General features: G+C 32.9%; 1 protein-coding gene across 1 annotated transcript in view; it reads left to right on the top strand.

Moving 5' to 3' along the window:
- Positions 1-282: 282 nt before the first annotated feature.
- LOC118185067 (uncharacterized) overlaps positions 283-25,796 on the top strand; it is a 52,773-nt gene continuing 27,259 nt past the window's right edge. Inside the window, exon 1 of the mRNA XM_035354859.2 lies at positions 283-448. Coding sequence (XP_035210750.1) covers positions 435-448 — 14 coding nt within the window. The 5' untranslated portion in view covers positions 283-434. The remainder of the gene's footprint in view (positions 449-25,796) is intronic.

The following is a 25,796-nucleotide window of genomic DNA, read 5'->3' as shown; positions in this document are numbered from 1 at the left end:
AGAGTTCGTGTTCCAACTGATAATTTGTCGCGGAACGTTGCGATGGAATTTCCACTTTTAAAAAAGTACGCTAAAAAGTAATTGGAATAAATTACGAATACAGGTAATGTGACACTCTAGATGTGTCTAAATCCCTAATCATCTGTAATCAAAAACTTGCAGCTTTAATTTCCTACAGGCAGGAATAAATAAAATAAAAATAAGTAAACAAACGAACGAAAAAACCGTCAGAACTCGAGGAGCAATTTGTCCACCTATGATGACGCGCAGAGAAGACACATGACTAGGAAGAGGAGGGGCGCAACGGATGCATCTTCCCGCGATCATCAAAGTTAGTCTCGTAATACTGTCTACGTTCGAAAGAAAGGTAATACCGTGGGCGCAAATAAATTCTATTAACAGATGAAAGGAATATAGCTTCAACATCAATAAAAATGAAAATTTATTTGTAAGTAATACTTTTTGCACATTCTTAAACGCATGAAAGAGAATTAATTATACCAACATTTTCTTTAACTGCTTTGGAAATATTTATATAAAAAATTATTTATTAATTTTTATTGCTTATAACATGGAAGAAATTTGATAGCAAAACATTTTTTTTACATCTGAAATTTTTAATTTGTAGAATCTATAACAAATTTTTTAGAACAATTTTATTTGATTTCAGCTCATTTGGATTATGCTGATGCTAAATGCTAAAGTACGAGTATTAGTGTTTCTTAATAACATAATATATGTGGTGTGCGAAAAATATGTAAACTTTCAAAAAAAAAATGTTTTTTTCCTTGTCTTAGAGATATTGTTTATACTTTTTAATTATACAATTAATTAAGTTAAATGTTCTTCTGTTATAATTTTGATAATTGTTTAAAGTTATTAAATTGTGTACAATTATTTAAAAATTTAAAATATCATGTATTTTTATCTTTTTATTTTGAAACAAACAAGGATTTTCTAAATCGCTGCATTTTTTAAATTTTATTTTGAGATGTAGTTTTTCCCCACATATAAACAATTCTGAAAATATGCTGCATCTACAGCATCATATTTTGTTCTCAGTTTTCCCGCGCTGTTTGTTTTCATGCATTGAAAAATGCATTTTTGGTGCCGGGGAGAGACTATACTATGGGATAAGGAAATGGCTCAGAAGCATTTTTTATTTATTGGTAGCTTTTTTCTCCATTATAAACCTCACAATCAAAATATATGAATGTGAAGTAACTTTAATTTTAAATCAGAATGAAATCGGAATCTACTTCATTCTTATATATTTAGATCAAGATGATAGTTAAAATGGTTTAAGTTTAGTTTTTCCGTCTTCATTATGAAAGACATTTAGAACTTAATATAACATGATCATAACAGAAAGATACGACTCTAAGAAGATTCTGATATATGGATGCATATATCCACCTGTTCAAAAGAATTACATTCTTATTCTGATCCAAGCGATGAATGAATAATAATTTTTAAGTGGTATTGTTTTTAATAAATTGAATTTTTACAAAAATAAAAGTATTTGTTACATATATTTTAGAGTTTTATTTTATTTATTTAGTTTTCTTTAATTAAATATTTTAAATATTATTGATGTTACTGGCATTTAGTGTTGCATCTTACCATCGGTAGTGTCTTAGAATTGAAGAAATAGAATACACTTTAAAAATAAATTTTTTCATTATCTTTCGTTAATCAGTTAATTATTATTTCGGCAAAACTAACAAAATTTTATTTTGGAAAATGGATGTGTTGTAAATTGAAATCTAAAACGATTTTAATTTATTAAAAGCTAGTGGAATGGATCTTGCTAATTAATTGTGAAATAATTCACAACTGAAGAATTAGGTATCATGAAATTATTTCTGTAACCGTTTTCGTGATGCTTCTTGTCAAAGTAAGCATGGCACAAACATTTTCAGGTTATCACAGTGACATTAAAAATTGCAGTTGTTTTAAGTTTAATTTCTCTTTAAATGGAGTTGTTTTATCTAAAATATTTTCTCCTGTCGAGTATCTGAGCAAGTACTCAGGCACCTTTTCTAACAAATGAACTGTGTTTGGTTTTATAATATTCTATTAAATGTAAATTGTGATGAAACATTTTGCATCTATGAGACGTTTTTATACTATTTTCTTTGAATTAGTCTTTTATAGACCTATAATTGCGATAATTCTTTAAAAGTCGCACTGAACTCTCATGATGAGGCCAGCATGTCTCTTAATTAAAATTTGCCTTTTGATCGTAAAAAGGATTTCTTACCTGTGGTATAAATTTTTGATTCATTGAATTCTAAAACAAATATTCCTCTGTTACTTTGAATTCAATTAATGCTTTTTTTTTGGGGGGGGGGATATTTCAGGCATCTTATTTTAAATCAGCAATCAAGGGAAATACTATTTATTGCTTAACTTGCCGTCGCAGTAATATTAAACGGCACATTTTTATTCACATAAGAAAAAGTGGGAGTAATTATTAAGTATGAGACGTCACTGAGTTTCTGACAATATGAGTTGACTTTGACTGTCTGTTGACAGTAACCTCTGAGCGTACGAATAACAAGGTACACGTAAGAATGATACAAAAACACTGTCTGAAACAAATGTAGGTCAAGGCCGACTGGTACTATATCCAGTCCAGCGTCTCTTCATACAATGCGATTACACTCACATTTAAATTCCTTCATGTAACGATATCCCCCCTCCTCTAAATGCAGAAGGTAAGTGGGCAGAGCCTTTAGGCAGAGAAAGATAAAAGGGAAGACAAAGAAAAAAGAAGCAAACACAAGATACCAAAAATTAGAACAAGTTTAAAAGTTCGTCAAGTTGTCCTGCGCCTCCTACGTGTGCAGTGCTGAAGTTGTATCCAAATATGGATTCTGCACACTCGGGAAATACTTCAGAGGGCAGTAGTTCCTATTTCAAAACTACTGTCATCCAGGTTTTCTGTGTATTCCTTAAGAAGCTTATCAGCAACTTTTAAAACTAGTTCTGTGTATGGGCATGGAATTTAAAAGAACATAATTTTGTGGAAATTTTATTTAAAATGGTTCTATGATTCTTATATTTTTTTCATTAAACGCAAGAGACTGAGAATCCAGTTCGGTGGGGTGGGGGAGGCATGAATTTTTCGAAAACAGGAAGCAGTTTGAGGAGTCTTTTGAGAGGGTAGATGTGGAACGCTATTGTACCGTCTTTCACATCTCTGAATGTTGTTTCGTTAAACATTTATATTTAATACGAAATATTATTAGCCCAGATAAAATCTTTTTCATTGAAGTAGATAATACCGAACATAGAGTAAATTGTAGCATTACCGAACATAGAGCTATACAAACCTGAATTTCGTTTGCAAATATCCTTTGCATTTTGTTAAAATTGTTACCTATCTCTCGCTCGATAGCGTGTCCCTGTCTTTTATCGCATTAAGGACACGAAACCATCTGGCTCTGAGACCTACCAACTTAGTGTTCATTCCCTTATTACAAGACCAATGAGCCCCCATTTAAATGTAGCAGGAGGAGTTCCTGGAGGTTGCCTAGCGGCACATTGCGACCTGCTATCCATCGTCCTAACCTGTCCCACTCATGCTGTATGGGATTCAGGTCCGTTGATCTAGCAGTCATGGCAGATGTGGAATCGTTTCACTCTCCAGATAACTCCGCACCGCTCGAGCTATACGCGGGCGGGCGTTATCATTCATAAATATCGCGTCGGTACCTATTGCAGCGGTAAAAGAACGCACATCGTGTAGAATTTCGTCGTGATATCGAACGGCTGGGACGGAAACACCAGTCAATCAAGTAGAAATAAGTGCGACCGTTCATTTCTTTCTATAGTACCTCATACAAGTAAGACTCCATCTCTATAATGGTCACTTTTAACGATCCTTTAGCGTCCGATAGCGTGTGCCTGTCTCTCGTTGTATTATTGCCCTTCGGGAATCGTTCTGGATTAAAGAATACGTGCTCTGGTGTCCAAATGGGATGCTGAGGGGCCCAGTTCAACCGCGTTCTGACATCCGATCAGGGCAAAAGAACACAAACCACAGGTTGTCGGGCTTACATTCCACCTTCATGCAGCCGACGCGATAGAATTTGACGGGATATGGGCCTTCCTGCAGCAGCAGAGAGATGCGATGACAGCTGTCGTACTATTAGTGATGTAACAGCACGACATCTTGTCCACAGCAACAGGAAGTGACCTTTTGCTGTTGTGATAATCCTCCGGCGTCCAGACCCACGTCTTCTACAGGTTTTTTTTTAAATCCCAACAGGGGTTTGATCTACAGAGGTTTAATAACGATTCCACAGCCTGTTGATGACACTAAGAGGCAAATTCAGCTCTCTCGTAACAGCGGATTGTCTTGCACCAGTTTACAACTTTCCGACAGCAGCTTCAACGCATTTCATCGTGCCAGTATCTATAGTCCATGCTTTTCGTTTTGGCCATCTCAAATTACACGGAATTATTGCTGCTTTTGAACTGATGCCTAGATCCCGCATGGCCTTTTTCGGGCGTTGTGGAATGACTGCGGGATTGGTTTTTAGAAGTTAAAACTGGAAGAGCTGTTAGATCTTGTTCACTTTTAGCTACCCCTCCCTACCCCCAAAGAAAAAAGAATCAGAGTTGAATTTATTTTTGTTTCGTCTAACTGAGCATACTTGAACTGCATGATAAGTTGAAAATCCTGCCATACTTTATTTTGATAATGTTGTTGGGAACTGCGTTTTAAAGGGTACTGTTAAATAATCTTGAAATGGATTGTTATCAGCAAAAGTTAGAAAAAATATTCAGCTCTTCGCAAAACTTAGAAAGTAACGAAAAGCAGTCTAACAAGATACCATAGCTAAAATATTTTCATTTCTATTTTACTGATTTATATCTTATAATGACAACGAAAGACGAATTAATTTTTTTTGTTTTATTAGCACTGACATTTGTTGCATACGTTGCACATCCATGTACTGAAGTCAACACCTGCCTGAAAAACAACTTTCGTTATGTAGCTGCTATCTATCATAAAACATTAAAACAAATCTTTATAAATTTGAAAAACATTATATGAAAAGACAGCAATGAAGAAGGAAAGAAAAAAAAAAAAAAAAAAAAAAGACAGCGATACATGGCATTTAAATTTCCGATACTAACCTCATCATTTTTATCTGCAGTATTTTAACCTTGCAATTAACTTCATACAAAATATTCTATTATAAAATTCAAACCATGACTTCTTTATCAGTCTTTAAGTTTATTTTATTTGCATATAAAATACCACATTAACTATTCTAAGATGTGAACTTTTTGCGTGATATGTAAATATTAACCTTCTTCCGCTTTCATTGAACCGTGTTTGGCTTGTTCTATTTCTTTTCTTGCAGATTTAACACGTTCATCCACCTATTTGCATTGCTTATGGTAGGTATGATAAATATGTACTTCAGAAATGAATTAAACATGCTAAAATTTATTCTAAACCATACTAATTTGAAATATGTTTAAAATTAATTTTGCTGAGGTATTTCGAAGTTGATGATGCCATATTTAAAATCACAGCCATTCTTTTTTTTTTAAGCGTAAATTTTGTTTTATTCACAGAATTTTAAGTAGACTCCAAAATATTCTGTGGTTGGAAAGCATTTTATCTATTAAAATATTCAGTTATTTGCAAGTATTATATTTTTAAAAATATGTTAAAAACTTTTCTGAGAACATGTCTTGTTATACACATCATTCATCTAATGCTTAATGAATTAGCCTCGGCTTGTGTCTTTATTTGTATAAATTAGTTGCATATGAACGTGGCTGAATTTGAATAAAATTTAGTATTTAGAAAAAAAAAAAAAACTGATGGTAGGCTCGCCCTTTTAATTTAAAAAGCCGCTGGTGTTTAATGCGTAGGATTACTAGTGGATGGATGTCATAGAACCAATAAAACGAACAAAAGATTTCACACGCACTTATATTTTATTTTATTTTTTGTTAATCACATTTATTCATTCAAAAGGACTCTATATAAAATAGATCGATGATATTAGAAATAAGATACATAATTTAAGATGCCTGCAGTTATATTCCCTGTAAGTGTTAAATATATAAATGAATTGCCAAGTGGTACTTGGGATAGTTACTCGGCACCATATTGAGATTAAAATGATGTTTCAGAAAATTAAATGACCTTTCATTTCGTTTGACTTCTACTTTGAAATCTCCCATCATAATAATAGGAACATATATCATCTGCAGTAAAATATTCGTCGATCAATAAAGCAGTCTAAGAATATTTCATCAAAGCTCTAAACAAGAACATCTTCAAATCCCCTGATTTAACAGTTGGATGAATACATACGGATGAAAAAATATATTTTGACTGTCCATTAACGATGGCATCAATCATACAAATATCGCCTGCTTCTGAATTCTGTATTCTCTTACGCTGAGTAACAGTAAATTCTATTGGCCCACAATCTGCTACATTCAACATTTAAAACAACAGAGGAATCCATTCAAACATTTAAAAACAGATCTAGAATATTGACCTTGTGATTGAAAGCAGGATTGTATTTCACGCTTTTACATGATTCTAAAATTATTGCAGAGTGGAAAGCATGTTTCTGAGGATGGTATGTGTAAAACACCAATGGGCAGTCATTAATGTGTAACCAAAGACTTCGATCTCCATGGCAACAGACCTGATTACTAAAGAAAAGGTAATAAAAAAAGGAAGCAAATATTATCAGAATTCTCTCGTGCAAAATCCTTAAAATAATTACGGATTGGTTCTTAATCAGTTTTAATCTGGTTACTTAAAAATTAATAAAAGGTTTGTGCTACAAAAGCTTTAATAAAAGTAAAAACTAACTAATTAATTAATTTGAAAGTTTAATAAAGTTTATTAGCCCAAAGGGGCAATTTGCCTAGAAGGGCTATTAATTTCGTTTTGGCATTTTACGTTGGTTCACTATAAACGGCGTTTCACTTTTCAATTGGTTGTCACCAATTATTACAGCCCTGCATTATATTTAAAGGAATTAAATAATGAAGAATCTGCATGAATGTATGTGTGTTTTTCGCACTGTAAAAAAACAACAGTACCTAGAGACATTAAAGTTTAAACTCGAATATGGGCATCTGAAAGCCCAAATTTGGCATTTGGAATTGGTTTTATTATGTATTTCATATTTCGTAAAACTTTAACGAATTTTTTATTAACAAACTCATTTATTTCAAAACGAGTAATGGCAACACTGTACGAAAAAAATAGCATTTTTATCTCCAGCGCGCGAAACTGTGTATCGGAAATTCTAAAGATGCCTCTTATTAAATTATTTTGCAATAATGCTGTTGAATTGAATTTTATGGTTTAAGTTCGAAGAACATGATATTTAATTTTATTAACAAACTCATTTATTTTAAAACGAGTAATGGCAACACTGTACGAAAAAATAGCATTTTTATCTCCAGCGCGCGAAACTGTGTATCGGAAATTCTGTACACTGTACGAAATGGCAACACTGTACGAAAAATAGCATTTTTATCTCCAGCGCGCGAAACTGTGTATCGGAAATTCTAAAGATGCCTCTTATTAAATTATTTTGCAATAATGCTGTTAAATTGAATTTTATGGTTTAAGTTCGAAGAACATGATATTTAATATATGAAGGTAACACAAAAAACGTTAAAAAGCGCCCTTTGGACATGACCTCAGATTTTATATTTCTTTAAGATTAATTTTAAAATAAATTAAGTAAAGTTTTCTGTCTCAAACAATGACTTTTGAGCATAGAATGAAACGCGAAAGGTGAAACAGGTGTTCAGCCAGAAGAAGTTATTGATAAGTTAAAAAAGAAATGCCAGCGGCTGAAACCACTGGGTTTTGAGCTGAGGATGGAAGGGGAAAGATGAATAAGTATATCAATATAATATATATATATAATTTATATTGAACAATATAAAAAAAGAAGGAAATTATCTGAGATAAGGTTTTTTTTAAACATCTGAAGAAAGGAATTAATTCTGTTAACGACTACGAAAGACCTCAAAAACATCCACCGTTTAAAGAAGTTCCTTGATCAGTTTTAGCAGAAACAAATTAAAAAATTGGTTAAGTATTCAACAATGATAGGTTACAGAAAATTATTAATTTCTGATTGAAATAAATTTCTTTATTGAGAGTCCTTCAAGCTTTCTTAGTTCGGCCGGTATAGAGCCACAGTGATGTATAATAGAATGCTGAAAAGCTCCTAAGAATCAAAATTAAATACTGCATCTTTAAGAAGTAAATCGAGTACGCTCGATTTTGATTTAAATTGTTATGCGGTATTTGAGGTAAATTTATAAAAATTAGTATGGGATTCAGTAGAAGTAAACTGCAATATCTTACTATTCAGGTTCAAACCCATAGGATTAGAAGGTAAATGGCTGCTTATGACTTTTATTTCTTTGCGGAATAGAGACACAGCTTTAAACCGGTTGAAAGTAAAGTTTACTAAAGAAACTGATAGCAGTAAGAGACAACTGGATTCCATCTCCAGGGGTGCTCTGAATCAAAACTAAATGGTACATATGCAAAGAGATCGCATGTGCACTGCTTTTATTACATATTCCAATCCAGTCCTAACTGATTATTTTGTGAATCTCACCTGAAGCCACATATCTCTTTCATGGCCGACATCATTGTGTTTGAGCATCCAAGGCCAGTTTCTGATAATTTCTATTGGTAGAAACGACTTGAGCTTGAGAAACAGTTTTCTAAATATTGATATGATAGTGATCCGCTTAGACGAATTCTTCACAAATTATACTCCTGTATTAAATATTAATTGGTCACGAATCGATTACAAAAGCAGAGACTCACTCTGGTCGATATCGCAGATTTCCCCCTCTCCCTTTTCTCTCTCTCTTTCTTTTTTTTATTTTTTTTTTATTTTTGAATAGGTTTTAAAGATTATATTTAAGAAAGAAATTAAAAAAACGCAAAACGTGTCTAAAACAAGTGTGTAAAAAAGGGTTTTTAAAACAGAGACAGTCTACCAGCAGCTGAGCAAGTTGTCGGAAGCTGGTAGTTCGATCCGAGCTCGATTCCAGGCGAATGGGCTGCCTGAATGGGCGTTTCGCGATTTTCTCCCTGTGTAACGTGTACAGAGCAAGTTTCCCTTAAAAAGTCCTCCACGAAAGCTTCCATCTCCTCTCGAGTATTTTGTCATAATGAAATAAACCAAACCAAATCTTCAGAACTGAGATAGATAACAAGATTTTAAATTTTAACACATCCTGAACTGAATTTTATGTTTTTAATTTATGAGCATGTGATGAATAATGCATGTGTTTTTGACTAAAGGAGAAGAAAGGATAAATCATGTATTATTACAGGTTTGAAATTAGGGAATTAAGAATCTAACTGGGCACTAACATTATAATGAAGTGTTAAAGACATATATTTTGTGATATTAGAAAAATAAAATTTAAAATACCGTATTATTGTTCACTCCTTTCCCCACTTCTTTGATTCAAACGCTTTGCCGTCTTATCAAATTTATCTTGTTAGGAATTATAAAGTTGAGATGTAAATCGTTAGCACCTTCATTTAAGCGTAGTTGAATTTTTAATATTTCTTGCTTCAAAAATTCTAGCAATCTGTACAATGGCGCGCGAACTAATGTGGGGGATAATCAATCTCCAGGAAATGGATTTGGTTAATTGGGTGTTGTGTTTTACCAGTCCCTTTTAAGTGGGCGAGAATGTGACGAATTATTGCATTTCCCAGTATGTCCTCTTGATTGTAAGTGGTTAGCACTTTCAGTTAGCAAACGGAAAGTCTATGCTTCGAATTTTCTCGAGGTCACTGTTGATTTTTTGGATTTCTTGCTTCGAGAAATCGTATAATTTTTAAAATCCGAAGTAGAAAATTTAAATTCTGTAATAGTTATATAAATGATGAGAAATTGAAGAATTCCGTGTAGTATCTCTTGATTTTTTTTTCTAGTCGATTGAATTTTACTGTGGTTTCATTGGATGAGTTTGTGAATAAGCATGTGCAGAAACGGAGATCAAAGTGACTTTAAACGTTTTTAAACATATTTTGCTCAAGATTCTATGATTTTACTACCACAGAAACCGCAAAGTTTTGGCGTTTTTTGAAACAATGGTCAATGTGTAGCGCAAATGGTGAAACACAGAAAAACATTCAGACAGAGCAAGGCCTTGACCATGGTCGAACGAACCATGGCGTGTTATCATATATGAGGCAGACCTTGTTGGTCTTGCGTGAGAACTATTCTTGCCAGCCAAACATGAAGAGGTTTAGGAGTCTGTGGTCTCCTAATAACAGATATGGGATGTTGCGAAAGAAAAAATGGTAGATAAATCTCGATGCTTTTTGCGTTATGTGGGTAGAAAAGTCGGGATATGGTGCAAAAAAAGCAATAGTACCCATTCTTCATATTGTCAGTGTTACAAGTTGATGATGGATCGATCATGGTGCAGGAAATGCTTTCATGGCATGCTCGTTAGACTGGATTCAATAAAACAAACTGTAAAAACTAAAACTTAAGTAAGTACTGTTCATGTTCCTACATCCTCTCTTAACAAAAGTCTTGAACCTAGGATGGGAATCCTGAGGGATAATTCTCATGCTACCGTGCTGAGAATTTTAGAATACTTTCAAGAGCAGGCAGCGGTAAATTTGAGTGGTAACAGCAATGCATAGATCGTGTTATGTGGTTTCAACTAATAAAAAGGCTGGTCAGTTCTCTTTATTAAAAAGTTCCGAGCGATTTATGTTAGTTTTCTGTATTAAGTGTACTAGTTTTTTGTGAAAGATGTGTAGAATTCAGATTAATGTAAAACAAAGAATCTTTCGCAAAAGTATTTTGTTCATTTCATTTGTTAATGGCAGTTTTGTGTAATGTTTATGGAATAGTGAAATGGTTTTAATTACCTGTCGCTGTAATTTAGAGAAAGTATTTGAAATATAGTTTTTCTTTTGAGATAAAATGGGGAAATTTCAGCCGAAAATGCTAGTGTCGGTTATAAATTGAATGCTTTCTTAGAACAATTTTATTTAAGTAATCGATTCCATCATTTATCTGCATATAGCTACATCCTTATTGCGAAATATATAGCTTTTTTGAAGCAGAAAACATAAAAGTATGTAATGCCTTTGCTGGAATTAGAATTCAAGAACTTCTGACACCTAGGTGGACATGCTTTTTAAGTACAACCCAAAGATTCTTGGTAAGGAGAGAGAAAATACCTTACATTCTCATCCATTTGAAGGGCGACTGGGAATGGGTGAACCCAATTGTCCAGTCCTGATGGTGACGAATTACCGTCGTTCATGCTCCATTTTTCGACTTATTAGGGTTTTCGAAGTAGAAAATATAAACATGCGCAGTGCCCTCGCCGGGATTCCAACATTGGAATTTCCAATTGCTAGCCGGACGGGCTTTCCGGTTATACCAAGATTTTTTGCAGTAAAGCATGCAGTAAGGAGGAAGAAAATAACTTACAAGTTAGGCCCGCCAGCTGCCGAGCGGAAAACTTCCAGCCTGAGAAAGAATGATAATTTCTAAGAGATACTGACTCGTATTTACTTTTACGTATGGTTTAAGTAAGAAATGCTAAATTTATAAGTAATGGAATAATATTCAGCATTTTAATTTCTGTACCTAAATAAAGTCTATGGCAAAAATGAGTTAATCTATAGATGTTAGTAAAGACATCTAAATATTAAATTCAAAACTTCTTTTAGAGATTACAACTTATCTCTTTGAAACCTTCAATTTCTCTTACATTCAACAAACATCGTGTGCGAAGTTTCCTTGCTTTTTAAGATAGAGATTCCGAGAACGTGATCTCTAATTAAAAATCATTGGCAACAAGATTTGCACGACCTTTAGAACCGAATTTCCGCGACATTAAAAGTGACGTCTCGCCAAATAAAGGAGCGTTTGTTAAGATTATGACTAGCAAGAAAGAGGAAGGGTCTATGCCCAGCTAAACTCGAAGCCTTGAACCATGGGCTATCGCCGTGACCCAATTCGAATATGAGGTACGTAAAGCTTGGCCGTCACTGTGAATGAGTGTACTGGTTTGTCCATGGAAAAGCATTCAGAAGGCGTTACTCACACTTCTGATGAGTGTGTCAGTTGTGTCTTTATACAGGTGTTCACGCGGATATAATTGGCCACCTTATGATCTTAGGTTAATAACTTGTTTGATATGAACGAATTCATTATACTTCACCTCAAGGGTTTTCCCTGCGCAGCTGATATTCAAATGCGTTCTTAAAATTGATGAATTTATCATTCGTGAAAAGAATTTGCATCTTTATTTTAAAGAACTGCTATTCTCAGGTAATGCCCATATTGCATATGCTGGAATGATAAGCCTAAAACAATATAAAATACTTATTACTTTGTTTTGTTACAAGCTACATCAAAAGTAACATACCGTAAAGTGTGTGGTGGTGGTGGTGGAGGAACCCTGATTTCATAAAAGTTCTTTTCCTCCCTGTGTAGCGGTGTTTGCTACACTTGGGTGCCTGAGCGCTAGGCTCTACCCCATGTAGAATGAATTAGAGATTAAGAAAGATGGTATAGATTAACCTATCAAATCAGTATATATACAAAATTTGATATGAGCTAGTAGGAAGTTTAAATACTAATAACTAAAGATGAGCATAATATAGCTGGGAAATTAATAAGCTGTTAGTGACTACAGACGCTAGAGGCTGTCGAGCTGGTGATATTGTCACAGTAAAGATAAGTACAAATATTGGGAGTCTGAATTCAGTAGAAAAAATTAAAAAATATACAAGCAAAATACACAATATAAATGCAAAATCAAAAGAAATAATAAATATACAAGTAATACACAATGTAAATACACAAATACCAAAAATTATGATACAGAGAACACAGACAACCAACTTATGGTGGTACATAGCATTTGGAGAAACGAGGGAGGAAAGTGTGGATTACATTTTCCAGATATTTAACTGGGCCATGGGCCTGTCAATGTTATTCAAGCTATTGAAACCATAATCGCATATCTTTTTGCTTTGGTTGTCTATGAGTTGTTGTCTTTCGTGAGAAGTTTTGGCAAGTTTGTACTCGAAACTTCTGGATAATAGATGTGATGTGTAGGGACCATGTAAGGGTATTATTGAGGATCACCCAAGACTTGCTTGGCCCATGGAACAGTGGTGCCATAGAACTGTAGATTCTTGCTGATTTTGGTCTTTCTGGTGAATAGAACAGCTTTCGTTTTCTCCACGTTCCATTTGGATTTTCCATTTGGAAAGCGAAGTCTCTAGTGTGTATATGTAAAATGTTTTCCTTCTGATAGAGATTTTCAGAAGCCTCGCTCAAGCAATACGAGTTTTATATGGTGGCTGCATCTGCTTAGTAGAAATACTTTGAAATGTTATTGCATACTTAAATATCAGGTTATTTGATCGCTTTTTATAAAAGTAGTTAGGAAATGTACTGATTCTACCATTAGTACTAGAAGTATGGTTTGAAAAGCATTTCTGTACTAGAAAAAAGATGCATGTGAGCTCTCTACTGTTGATTATCGCTTTTGTTTAACCTAATGTCGAAGTTAGAATTGTATTTTATGTGAAAATAAAATAGGCCAGCTTATACAAGACTTCCTTTCGAGCTTTCGATATTTCTCATGAATTATTTTTTATGCGACTTTACCTATATTTTAATGAATGTAGAAGTAGAATGTATTTTTAAATTTATTTTGAGATTTGCTGAAGGTGGCAACAGTGCGAACGAGGTAATTTGTTTTCTTTTGATGTGTTGCTGTACATCACACGCATTTCGTTGTCAGTTTCGTAATGTTTACTCCTATTTTTTCATATTAAAGTAATCATATGACCTCATTTTATCTAGTGTTACTGTGCCCGGCACACTGTTACATGATTCCGTTATTCAGTAATATTGAATTGGAATTTGAATTTCTCATTTGGGAAAAAATGTACATGAAATTTTAAATATTTTTGGAAACTCTAAAGCAAATTATATTAAATATGCTGTTTAAAAGTTTTAAGTAACTTTATTTTTTGTAATAAATACCTTTTCTGTTCATGATATTTTATATGAAAAAAATAACATTAACTTCATAACTAGAAAATTAAACGAGATTCTCGCAAGACCGTGTTGTTCAAGTTTTTGTAAATTTAATTCATAACACATCTTATAACATATTAGACTGAACTATAAACCAAGTATAATTAATCAGGTAATACTAGAAAAAATAAACTAAACCTAGTAAGCCAAGAAATATGTTACACAAAAATTCTAAAGTGTTTTTCATAAACATTTGCCGCAAGGCCTGCCGGGAAAAGAATTCAAACGACCGTTAATCCCGCCGTCTGATCACATGATCATTTTATTTTTAACATTATATGAAATAAACTGCTTTCGTAATAAATATGTTTTCTATAGCCAACATAGCGGCAAAATAAAAATTACTAAGATATTTACCCAAACTAATTTAATGATTGCTTGAAACTTAGATAATTGTTTTAAATGAAACTTGAGTGAAACATACTTTATAGCACATGCTGGAAATAGCTCAAGTTGAAATGCACATCATAAGAACATGGCTGTAAAACGCACCACTTTAGCACATCATGCAGAACGTACTTTATATCACATGTTGGGAACGTTCAAAAAGTACCAGTGTTGTTCATTGAAATGTACTAAGAGTACAGAGCCGCCCATTCAGTTACACAAATCTCACAATGAGTTTTCATACTGTAAATGAGGTTATTGATCATAATTTATGAAAACAAATCCCATTCTTCTAACTGTGAGAATTTCGATGCTTAGAGGGCTTTGGGAGGATGCTGAAGTCGTCCTGCGGCTGTTCATGGAGTATCCCAGACATGTTCTATAGGATTCATTCATTCATTTTTGGCCATACCATACGGAAAATACCTTCATTCCCCAGAAAATCATTAACCATTTGAGCTCTGACATCATATTATCTAGTGGCAGTTCTTAGGATATCCCAGACATATTCTGTAGGATTCAGGGCAGCAATCTTTTCTGTCCATACCACACGGAAAATACATTCTTCCTCCAGAAAATCATTGACCATTTGAGCTCTGACATCATGTTATCTTCCATAAGAACCTCGCGTTATGTTCCATAAGAACAAAGTTCTTTTCAGCAGCACTTCGACAAAACTTCTCATGAAGTTCAAGATCTTAATATTATGCGATCTGATGTCTCCCTACGCAAGGATTTAGCTTCCACCAAAATATTCACGTATGCTGGAGGGACGACAGCAGATTCCAGACAATCTCAAAAAAAAAAAAAAAAAAAAAAAAAAAAAAAAAAAAAAAAAAAGACGGCGAGAATTATTCTCAATCGCAACTTACCACTGAAGCGAACATGGCCACGATCTTCCTACGTCCAAGAATGGTATGCCAAGCTAAAAAAGAAACGTGTGCTAGCTTTTTATCATTTATTGATTTGTTAAGAGGGAGCATATACCGCTGATCATCGAATGTGAAGGGCCCGCTCTGCTAGGCGCGCGTGTGCAGTTTGCCTAGAAGCTGTTGCTCCAAAGTTTTGTTTATTTTTCCAAAAATTTTGAGATCTATTTTCAATTCGTGTATTAAATCGAAAAGTAAGGCTGCGTATTTTCCCCAAATTTTAGGATTATATGTGTCCAACGTTTTGAAATGTAAATGATTGCTTACATTTAGTATTTGGGCTTGCTTTATTTTGTCACTCAAAGCGCATTTTCGTTTGCTCTAACTCCGGACGTCAAATAACTCGTCCATCCATGTTGAAAGCCAATCTCGAACCTCGATTGCAACAGTAAAATTTACATGGTGTCGTGATATTTCGTCTGCACTTCACAGTCGGCCGTATTGATATTTGATTTGAGTCGCGGGCTGGACAACCCTGGTCTAAATTATTGTGAGAACTCATTTTAATTTAAATGTCAAAGTGTGAGTCTTCTTGCAAAATATGCAATTCTACAGACGAATTTCAAAGATTTGGATACCGGTCATTTTCGCATTTTCTTAAAAAACGAATTTTTTAATTTTTTAACAACCATTATATGCCTGCACCTTATACTTACAGTTCCCTAAATTATATATGCAATCAGTTTTTAAAATATAAGCTCTTTTGAATTATTTCAAAATGTGTGTTTGCAGCTTTACTTTTGGAGATCAGTTTAGCAGCAGCAATAAGTTATAATTTTCTTTCATCATTTTCCCTAAATCATCCTAAATCTAAAACATTAATCACGTGCTTAATCCTTTTCATCATTTTTCCTAAATCATGCTTACTAAAATCTAAATAGGATTTAGGAAACCACAGAAAGACATAAATTGATCATTAAGCGCTATTTGGAAATAGTTTAGAATAACGGTCATAATTGTAATTTCATATAACATTGTTTATAAACTGTTTTTTTATAATTACGCTGCGCATTGAAGTTTTAATAGTTTCAACGAATTTCAAAGTATAAACGATAAAAATATATTATTACGTTTATGAGAATCAGATTATTCATACATGCAATAAAGGTCGCTATTATGTGATCAAGCAAGAAGTTATTAGGGAAGAAAAAATGGTGGAGCACTGATGGGTAATTTAATTCAGCTTTGCCTTCTGAAGAGAAAATCATTCAGGTAATTCATTTATTGTTTTTGACATTGGTTTCTTATAATTTTTTCTTCCGTTTACCTATTCATTATGAAAAAAATATGTGCATATTGGAGTTTAATCACAGCAAGATACATAGCGAATAGGGTAAAATTGTAAATAAAATGATTATGGGGTTAGGCATGGCATTATTAAGCCATCTGCGATGCATTAAAATGTTTTATTCATCATTTTTGTTACTAACAAAATTCATTATGGGCTATGCTTATATCTGTACTTAACTTTCATTTGAATGTAAATACAAATGATATTTTCTACGTAGATGTTCCACTATGTAAATAAGTAATTAAGTGAAACGTCCAAGTATGTCATTAATAAAAAACACAGTGAATTAGATTCAGTAAACATAAAAAACTGTATTTCGTCTAATCTGTAATATGCTCTACACTGTAGAGTCTATAGAGTCTGTTAAATTCTTTAAGGAAAAAAAAAAGGTATTTACATTTGCTGAGATTCGAGTCATGGATCATTTAGTTACCAACTAGAAGTACTAACCATTTACACCACAAGAGCATACATGAGAGAAAGCGATGATTTTCTATATTCTGCCCCATTGCTAAGAGCGGCTGATGACAGGCATGAGATTAAGTAGACTAAATCTAGGTGATGACAAGTTATCATCACCATATTTTAGATTGGACGCTCCTGTAGAGACTACTTAGATTTCTTCGAAAGACTAGAGAACTGAATTATGCTTTTTCTGGGATTGAAACCACGAATCTTCGAACTGCCAACTGGACATGATAACCACTTACACTATGAGGTCATGCACGACAGAATGCAATAATTCTTTTCACTTAAACAGCAGCTGATGAGAGGATCGAAACTCAGTGGACTAAATCCAGGTGAGGACTCAATATCATTAACAGAATTTTTAATTCAAGTGCCACTGCAGAGCCTATTCAAAAAAAAAAAAAAAAAAAAAACAGAAAATCATCTGTGTTCTAGCCGACATTTGAACAACGGATCTGTTGGTGGAGATGCTAACTATTTACACCTCACCAGTAGGCACAACAGAATACGATATTCCTTATATATACAACAGCAAAGAGAAGCATAAAATTAACCATATAATATTTTTTATCATAACTATGTTCTCTAGGCGACAGTACAAGTTTTATAGAATACAAAGAAGATTAAGCTCGGTATCAGGATCAAAACCTTAGTAAAGTTCTTGAACTATGTAGTGATAAATGAAAGTCTAGTTTCTTAGTCTTCTTCAAATAATCACGTAGGGAATTCCAGTTTTAATATATGGCAACTCTCTTCTCTATTTATTGATGATACCATTGGTGTGCCCATTTCTTCTGTAACTGGAGGCGCATTTGCTTATTTCCAGCTTTGTCGAACATCTTTCAAAGAGCCAATGTTTTATATTTATACTATGATTAATTTTTACCTTAATCTGGATTAAAAATTTTTTTCTTGCCGGATTTTCCTATAATAGAAGAAAGAGATGTAAAATTTCTGCAGGAATATATTACTTTGTGGCAAAATCGTTAAAGGAACAATACCTCAAATTCTTTTTCAAAGCGATCACGAAGCAATTTCCACCACAACAAAAACAAAAACTCGTTTGTAACTAGGCTTACTGATTGCCTTTTGGAATAACTGTATAGTTGTAGAATATGCATGTATGAAAAATATAATTTTTTCAAGTAAAAGTAACTGTTCTTTTTTTTTCTCTGAAAAAGTCGCCAAACTGGTAAAACAGTAATACGTAAGTACGATCATTGTAGGTGCAGACTGTTTCTTAAAATTTTAGACTTGTAAGGTCCACTTCTATTTTGTACGTTTTCTTGAAACAAAATACCAACCTTACACATGTAATTTTAATTGTACCGACATAAATGAAGGATCGAGTGAGTTTGTATAAATTTGCAAAGGAACCCCATTATAAAGATTGCACGAGCAAACAAAAACGAAACAAGTAAAAAATTTTAAAAAATTATATTCTGAATTCACCAGCAAATTTCTATTTTTTTACACAATTTCTTTGCCAGTTTGAGCTTTATTATAACGAGTTTCTGTGTATTCTCCTTACAGAATTCTGACACCTATGAGAATTTCACTTCTGTATAAGTGTCTTGATCTTCCTTGAAATCTCTCCTTCATGTTTATATTGTTGAGCTTATGGGTTCGTTGATTTGGAATGATTGGTGACAACACTTGATGAAGAATTAAAACACAATTTATTCGTTAATATTACACAAGACAGTTCCAAAGACACGTTTACACTCGTCGAAAATCTACGACAAACAATCAGAAGCACAGCCTTCAGTGGCTGTGGCCATCAAGTGGATCTCTGAACAAAATAGTGCTGTTTAGACTATCTTATTTGTACCAATTCCTTTTCATCTTTGGAGACCCTAAAATGTATTTCTTCTTCTGATAACACAATCGTCGAAATTCAAAGACAACTTAAACGCTAAAAGATAAAAGCATTTCGGTTGCTATTGCAGTTGTTCATGGACATACGGGAGTTGCTGGGAACGAAAGGATCGATTTTATTGCAAAAACTGACATTCTTGTCAATATACCTAAATGTTTTTCCAAGAAGGTTTTGAATGGTAATATGTGCAGTCACGGAATGAAGAATACATTAGTTCAAAAAAAAAAGGGAACTTAAATAAGAGATTTTTCCCTTTTATCAAAATGAGATAATCATGTCATGATTTTTTTTACAAATAATAAAATGACTCGATTCCTTACTGGCCACGGAAACTTTAAAAGTTATCTCAGCAGATTTATGTTGGTTCCAGAGACTTTTGTGATTGCAGCATCGGTGGCAAGGAAAATGTTGAACACGTGCATCTTCTATGTTCCAAATATGACAGTGAAAGAAAGATCTTGAAACTGACACTGAAAAATATTAATATTAACTGGCCTCCAGATTTACATCAGTTTATTTCAGGGAGAAGTACCTTTGACTATTTTGTGAAATCGTCGTAAATTTTTGTAATTGCATTTTGCTTTAAATTTTTCTTTTACTGTTTATTATTTTGTATCGTGTTGCATACTGACTTCTCTAAGTCTCAAGTGATACCTTGGGGTACATGGGAAATTATTTTTGTTTTTAATAAAAAAAATAATAAGCCAGATGATTAAGAAATATTAAAACTTTATTGAGATAAATAATAAGATCTTGGATCTTCGATAACGCCCTTTTTGGGAACTTTCAGAATATACCCAAGCTTCTCGAGAAATGATCAGATGTCACAAATGTCCGGTACAGGGGATTTTGTCAATATCTCTGCTTCTACTTAAGATATCCTTACGATTCCAAGATCAATTGCCTCAAAATTGAAGGGTCTGTAAGGCCCATATCACACGGCGTTTGTTTCACACGAACAATTGTTTCGGACAATTTTTCTGCCTGGTTTACTATTGAAAGAAAGACGTGCGATTTTTTCCTGCCTTTCCAAAAAAATTGCAAGTTGTTCGTTTTCAACCAATCAGCTATCAGCTTCGAATGCTATCAGTTTGTTTGTAATGATAAACCAGTTTCCCCCTGTGTTAAACCCAAAGCGATCTATGGTGATTGGCTGTTGTGACAAAGCAGAAGAATTGTTCCAAACAGTTGTCCTTCCGAAACAAAACGACGTGTGATAGCAGCCTAACATACAAACTTACAAACATAATAAGGACCATAAATGAGCAAAAATAAATGAAATGCGCGACAAATAAACATAAAATTACTATATGGAATGCGCTAAATAAATAAATACAATATTCAACTCTAAAAAATATATGCCGCCCAGACGGTACAGTGCTTAGCGAAGCCTACTGCGGTACCGAAGACCCCGGATTCGAATCCCAGTGAAGGCATGGATGTTTGTAAATATAAAGCGTACGGGAGGCATGGGGACAATCTAAATATACGGCGATCCGAAAGTCCTCTCGAGAAGTTGGTGTTAGAGGAAAAAGGGTGAGAGACCCTCGAACCGTCCTCCCCGGGTGCTTCCCATTATAATTAGGGGCGGAACTGAGTGGAGTATTACTGTCACCTGTGTGGTACTCGCGGCTGTTGCCAACGTCAGGCGCAATATTGCATTCATTACCACTATGAATTCCGAGGGCTTGTTATGACATTACAGGCAGGTGAGATAGGTCACAACACAACAAAAATATATAAGAACCAAATTTGTGAACAAATAAATGAAAAAAAAATACAGTATGATTTCAAGATCTCTCTACTGAGCAGTTTCTTTCTGCTAAATTGCTTCGGATATATTGATTTATTTTCATCAAATTTTTTGTAGAACGTTACTTAAAGTTTTTTTTTTTTTTTTTTTTTTTTTTTAAGAAAGTAAATAGTATTTCATTATAGAAAATGGAGTGCACTTATTAATTAATGACAATAAGAAAAGAAATAAAGAGAAGACTAGATAGGAATTGTTAGAATAAAACACACTTAAGCAAAAGAAGATATATTTCCGTTTCAAAATTAACTCAAACTGAGCGTCTAATAACGTCTAAAAAACTAAACGTCTAAATAATAAATAAATAAACTAATTATTTATTTATTATTTAGACGCGAAAATAATAAAAATTTCACTTCAATTTTAGCTGAACACTTTAAAAGGAGCTGAAGAATGAACTTAAATCAAAAACAAATATTTAAAGCGAAAGCATATACTCCAAAATACTATTATATTGTTTAGCTGATCTGTTAGTTTAATGGCAACTTTCCTTGAACGAATTTGATAATAATAATAAAAAAAAAAAAAAAAAACCTCAACGAAAGAATTATTACATATTTTCATTATCCTTTTAACCTTTTTCATTATCCTTCTTGCATTTCAATGCAAGAAGATCTTCATACATTGACCTTTTTGTTACTAACTAGGCCTTAGAACTGATTATTAATCTCCAATTCCCAGCGAAATTTTTCTCGTTCAACTTTTTTTCATATTAATGTGTATCAATTTCGTCACAGCCGTGTACCGTAATTAGCTGCATCTTTCTCGTTGATGTGCTGACATGAATACTGACCAGTCTTGTCTTTTTTTGTCAACCAGTGTCCAATTACTGAAAGGTTTATTCTTTGTTTTCGTGTTCAAGAGTCAAAGGCCTTTAGATTCAGCCAAAATAATGATTTGTCAGATGTGATTAGAGAATAAAATATACAGATTAGATGAGAGAAATTAAAAAGAGCTGATCTTATTTGCAGTTATCTACATAAAATCATGCAGTTTGCCGTCCTCTGCTTCCCCCCTCTCAAACTTTCGTCAGCAGAACCAAAAAGTGATCAGTTAGAAGTAAACAGAGAACCTAATTCGTTGTTCAGAGATGTAAAATATATTTTAAGCATTAGTTTTACACGAAGAAAATTTTTACTTAATTCTTGGATAGTCGTACTAGAAAAAAATTTGCAAAGATTACCTGGTAGTCTTTTTTAATGCTATTTATTTATTATTTAACTCCACGAACAAATTCTTTTGCATTTTTTTTTTACTTCCTTGTACGAAGTAAAGGAACTGTAATCGCGAAACATTTCGGGTGGACGATTATTTTGCGTGTACGTACAGACAGAATAGTTTTTCCAAAACGGATTATAAAATGGATTTAAAGTGGATTCAAGTGGAGTTTTTATGACTTCCGTTCGTACACATATATACATCTATTATACGTATTTCGCGCAATTCAAAAACGATTAGCTGTAGAACGTTGAAATTTTGTATATGAACTGCTATAGCATCTAGCTGTGAACCTTCATCCTTTCTTATTGCAATCGGCACAACTAAACGCGTGTGTATATATATATATATATACATGTTATGTTGATGATGATGTAGAAATATTGAAATGTTCATCCATAATGAATAGAAAATGACAGCTGAGGCGGATTACATATTCATCTTCATTTCAATCGACATCTGCAACCACAATTCACTTGACATTTTAAGCGTGCCTATTCCAGAACATTTACACTTTTGTTATTGTTGCGATAGGAAGAGCAGCAATACGCCAGCGTCTTAACGGCAAAAGAGCTAGGAGCGAAAGTGAGCAGTTATCCAACATGGAAGTTCACCAAGAGAAAGGTTTCAGTTCTCGAAATTCTGAGTTGGCGAATTAGCTACCTCATCAGAGTTGCGCAAGTCAGATATGGACTGATCTGTCTAGAAAAGGCATTAGTATTTTTAAAATAGATAGTGGGGTTTGAGGAGGTTATTGCTAGTTTAAATTATAATTTTGATTTGCATAGCTTTATCTTACATATATATATGAAAATATTCATATTTTGGCCAAGTTAAATATTTTTTAAAAGTTTATTTTTCTATAAATAATGAAGTCTAACTTTTAATGTGGTCTCTTGGTTCCTATACATACATTTGGAAAAGTTTTATACTCATTACGAAAAAATAAAATTAGAAGAATTTGACTCCAACAAAAATTGCCCGGAATATTTAATTTCAAAATTTGCAGTTTTTGATGTCATTTTCAATTTGCGTTAAGAGATTGGTTAATTAAGTTAGAACAACAATTCGAGGAAATAAGTTTAAATGAGGAGGAGCAACTAAATGTGTACAATTTAATAGGCAGTACAAAAAAGTTCTTGGTATCCACATCAGATTTTGTTTTCCTGTAAGTTCTAAATATCATTTTATGGTTATTTTTGAATCAAGTAACACGCTCTAGTTTAATAAGATGAAAATTAATCAAAGTTTTGACTCAGCAAAATTTAAGGACTTCTTTTACACTAGTTATTTACATATACACATAGTTTATTTATTTTTATTATTTATTTATTTATTTATTTATTATTATTATTATGGTGCGTGTGTGTGCGGTATGAATCAATTGAGCGAATCAAGATCTCCCTATTTGCCTGCTGGGGGAGCGTTTAACGACCTCAAAAAGCGAAAGAAGCTTCCTCTCCCTTTAGAACACTACAGTAGGTCTTCACACTTTCCTAAGACTTCACTCTTTCAAAAAGCTCAGGGTTACAATTTAGTTTTACTTTTTTCGAAGCCATTAGTAGCCAACGAGAAAAGAAAAATAGAGAAATAGAATTACTTATCACAAGAACAAGTAAAGAATATCTAATAAGCAAGCTAATTACATAAAAAACAGTAAGAAATGCAAGACCTAGCACGGAAAATAAAAGATATTAGTAACACATATTAGAAAATTCTTTCATTAATTACAATACTAGAGCAAATAGTGTTATAATAGAGTTATTCTAGATAAAGTAATTATAAAGCATATTAAGCAATTATAAAGCACACTAAGTAAATTAAGTAATTATAAAGCATACTAAGTAATTATAAAGCATACTTAGTAAATTAAGCAATTATAAAGCACACTAAGTAAATTAAGTAATTATAAAGCATACTAAGTAAATTAAGTAATTATAAAGCATACTAAGTAAAGTAAGCATACTAAGAAAATTAAGTAATTATAAAGCATACTAAGTAAATAAAGTAATTATAAAGCATTATACTTCTGTATTGTGAGAATGTTTTCCAGAACATGTAGCTCTTCTAACGAGCCAGCATCATTCTGGGATTGAATTTTGTCTAATTTTCAATACAAACTGGAAGATAAATTAAAAATTAGGCGAAAGAAAAAGCTAATTTTGGCGAAGATTTTAGCCTATCGATTCTATTGAACAGACATAAGTCTCTCTTCTTCAGAAGGGCAGGAAAAAAAAAAAAATGTCTTACAAACTTTTCTAAATATAATTTTAAGATTTATTTTTAATTTAATATTTTTAATTAATTTAATTTTAAGCTTATTCTTATATTTTTCAATAGTATTATGCTTTATTTGCCAATGCTGTAAAATTCATATTTTTCAACAGTATTGGGCTTTATTAGCCAAAAGGGCGTTAGCTTAGAAGGGCTATTAATTTCGTTTTTATTTTGGCATTTTGTGTCAATTCACTTTCTGTGTTGAATCACTTTTCAAAGTGTTGTCACCCAATATTAGAACCTTGAATTATACTTAAGTTAAATAATGAAAAATGTGAATGAATGTATGCATGTTTCTCGCGTTGTGAAAAAAAAAAAAAAAAAGTACCTACAAAACATCAAATTTTGAATAACGTGGTCCTCCACTCGAATAGGGGCATCTGGAAGCCCAAACTTAGAATTTTGAAATTGTTTTACTTCCTATTTCATATTTTGTAAAACATTAACGAATTTTTGATGAACAAACCCAACAATTTCAAAGCGAGCAATGACAACACTGCACGGGGGGGGGGAAGTCATCTTCGCGGGAGACTGTCTATTGGAAAATCTAAAGATATGCTCATTTTAAAATTATTTTGTGATATTGCTTTTGAATCGAATTTTATGGTTTAAGTGCGAAGAACATGATATTTAATACATATCATAATACATAATATTTTTTGTGTGTTAATAAAGGTAACACACAAAACTTTAAATAAACGCCCCTTTGGGCCTAATATAAAATCGGAAAGCTTTCAGATTTTTTTAATTTATTTATTTATTATCTCAGTGCCACAGCTTACTTCTGCAAACCTCATGGCAAACCACAAGTTATACCAGAAAGTATACCACATGATACTACAAGGTACACAGCGAGACAGAGTTAGGTTTAACACGAAAAATTATTCCCTCTACAATTTCTCTCGTTTAATAATACTAAAATATTTTCTCTGGTTTTCTTAAAAGTATTATAACCAGTTAGAAAAACATTCACTTTTCGATGGATAGCAAAATTTTTTACCCCTCCTCCTTCCCAAAAATTGTATATAAATATATAACGCCTGAGTAAACTCCAAGATATAAGGAATGAAGGAATATGAAAAGAGGGGAAAAAATTCTACCTTCTCTAACGCAATTAATTACATACTGCGTTGTAAAAGAAAAAAAAATTAACATATTTAAAATTGCATGGTTTGCCAATGCTACGAGTACTATGTAACTATAGTAACCACATCAGAAATTCCATAAATACATATTTTAACTTTAGCGTTATCATTTATAATAATCTTCAGGATGTATAAGATCCTATGATGCATAACGTAAAAAGATTCCAAATATTCTTTTTCCAGATGAATAATAGAAATGCAGAGAGAAAAATACATAAACAAAAGACGTAGAAATAATATATATATATATA

Source organism: Stegodyphus dumicola, chromosome 8 (assembly GCF_044657685.1).
Source record: "Stegodyphus dumicola isolate Sdum_Otavi_A_Nest chromosome 8, ASM4465768v1".
Taxonomy (NCBI): Eukaryota; Metazoa; Arthropoda; class Arachnida; order Araneae; family Eresidae; genus Stegodyphus; species Stegodyphus dumicola.
The sequence above is the reverse complement of the archived record's forward strand: the minus strand, read 5'-3'. Positions and strand labels throughout refer to the sequence as shown.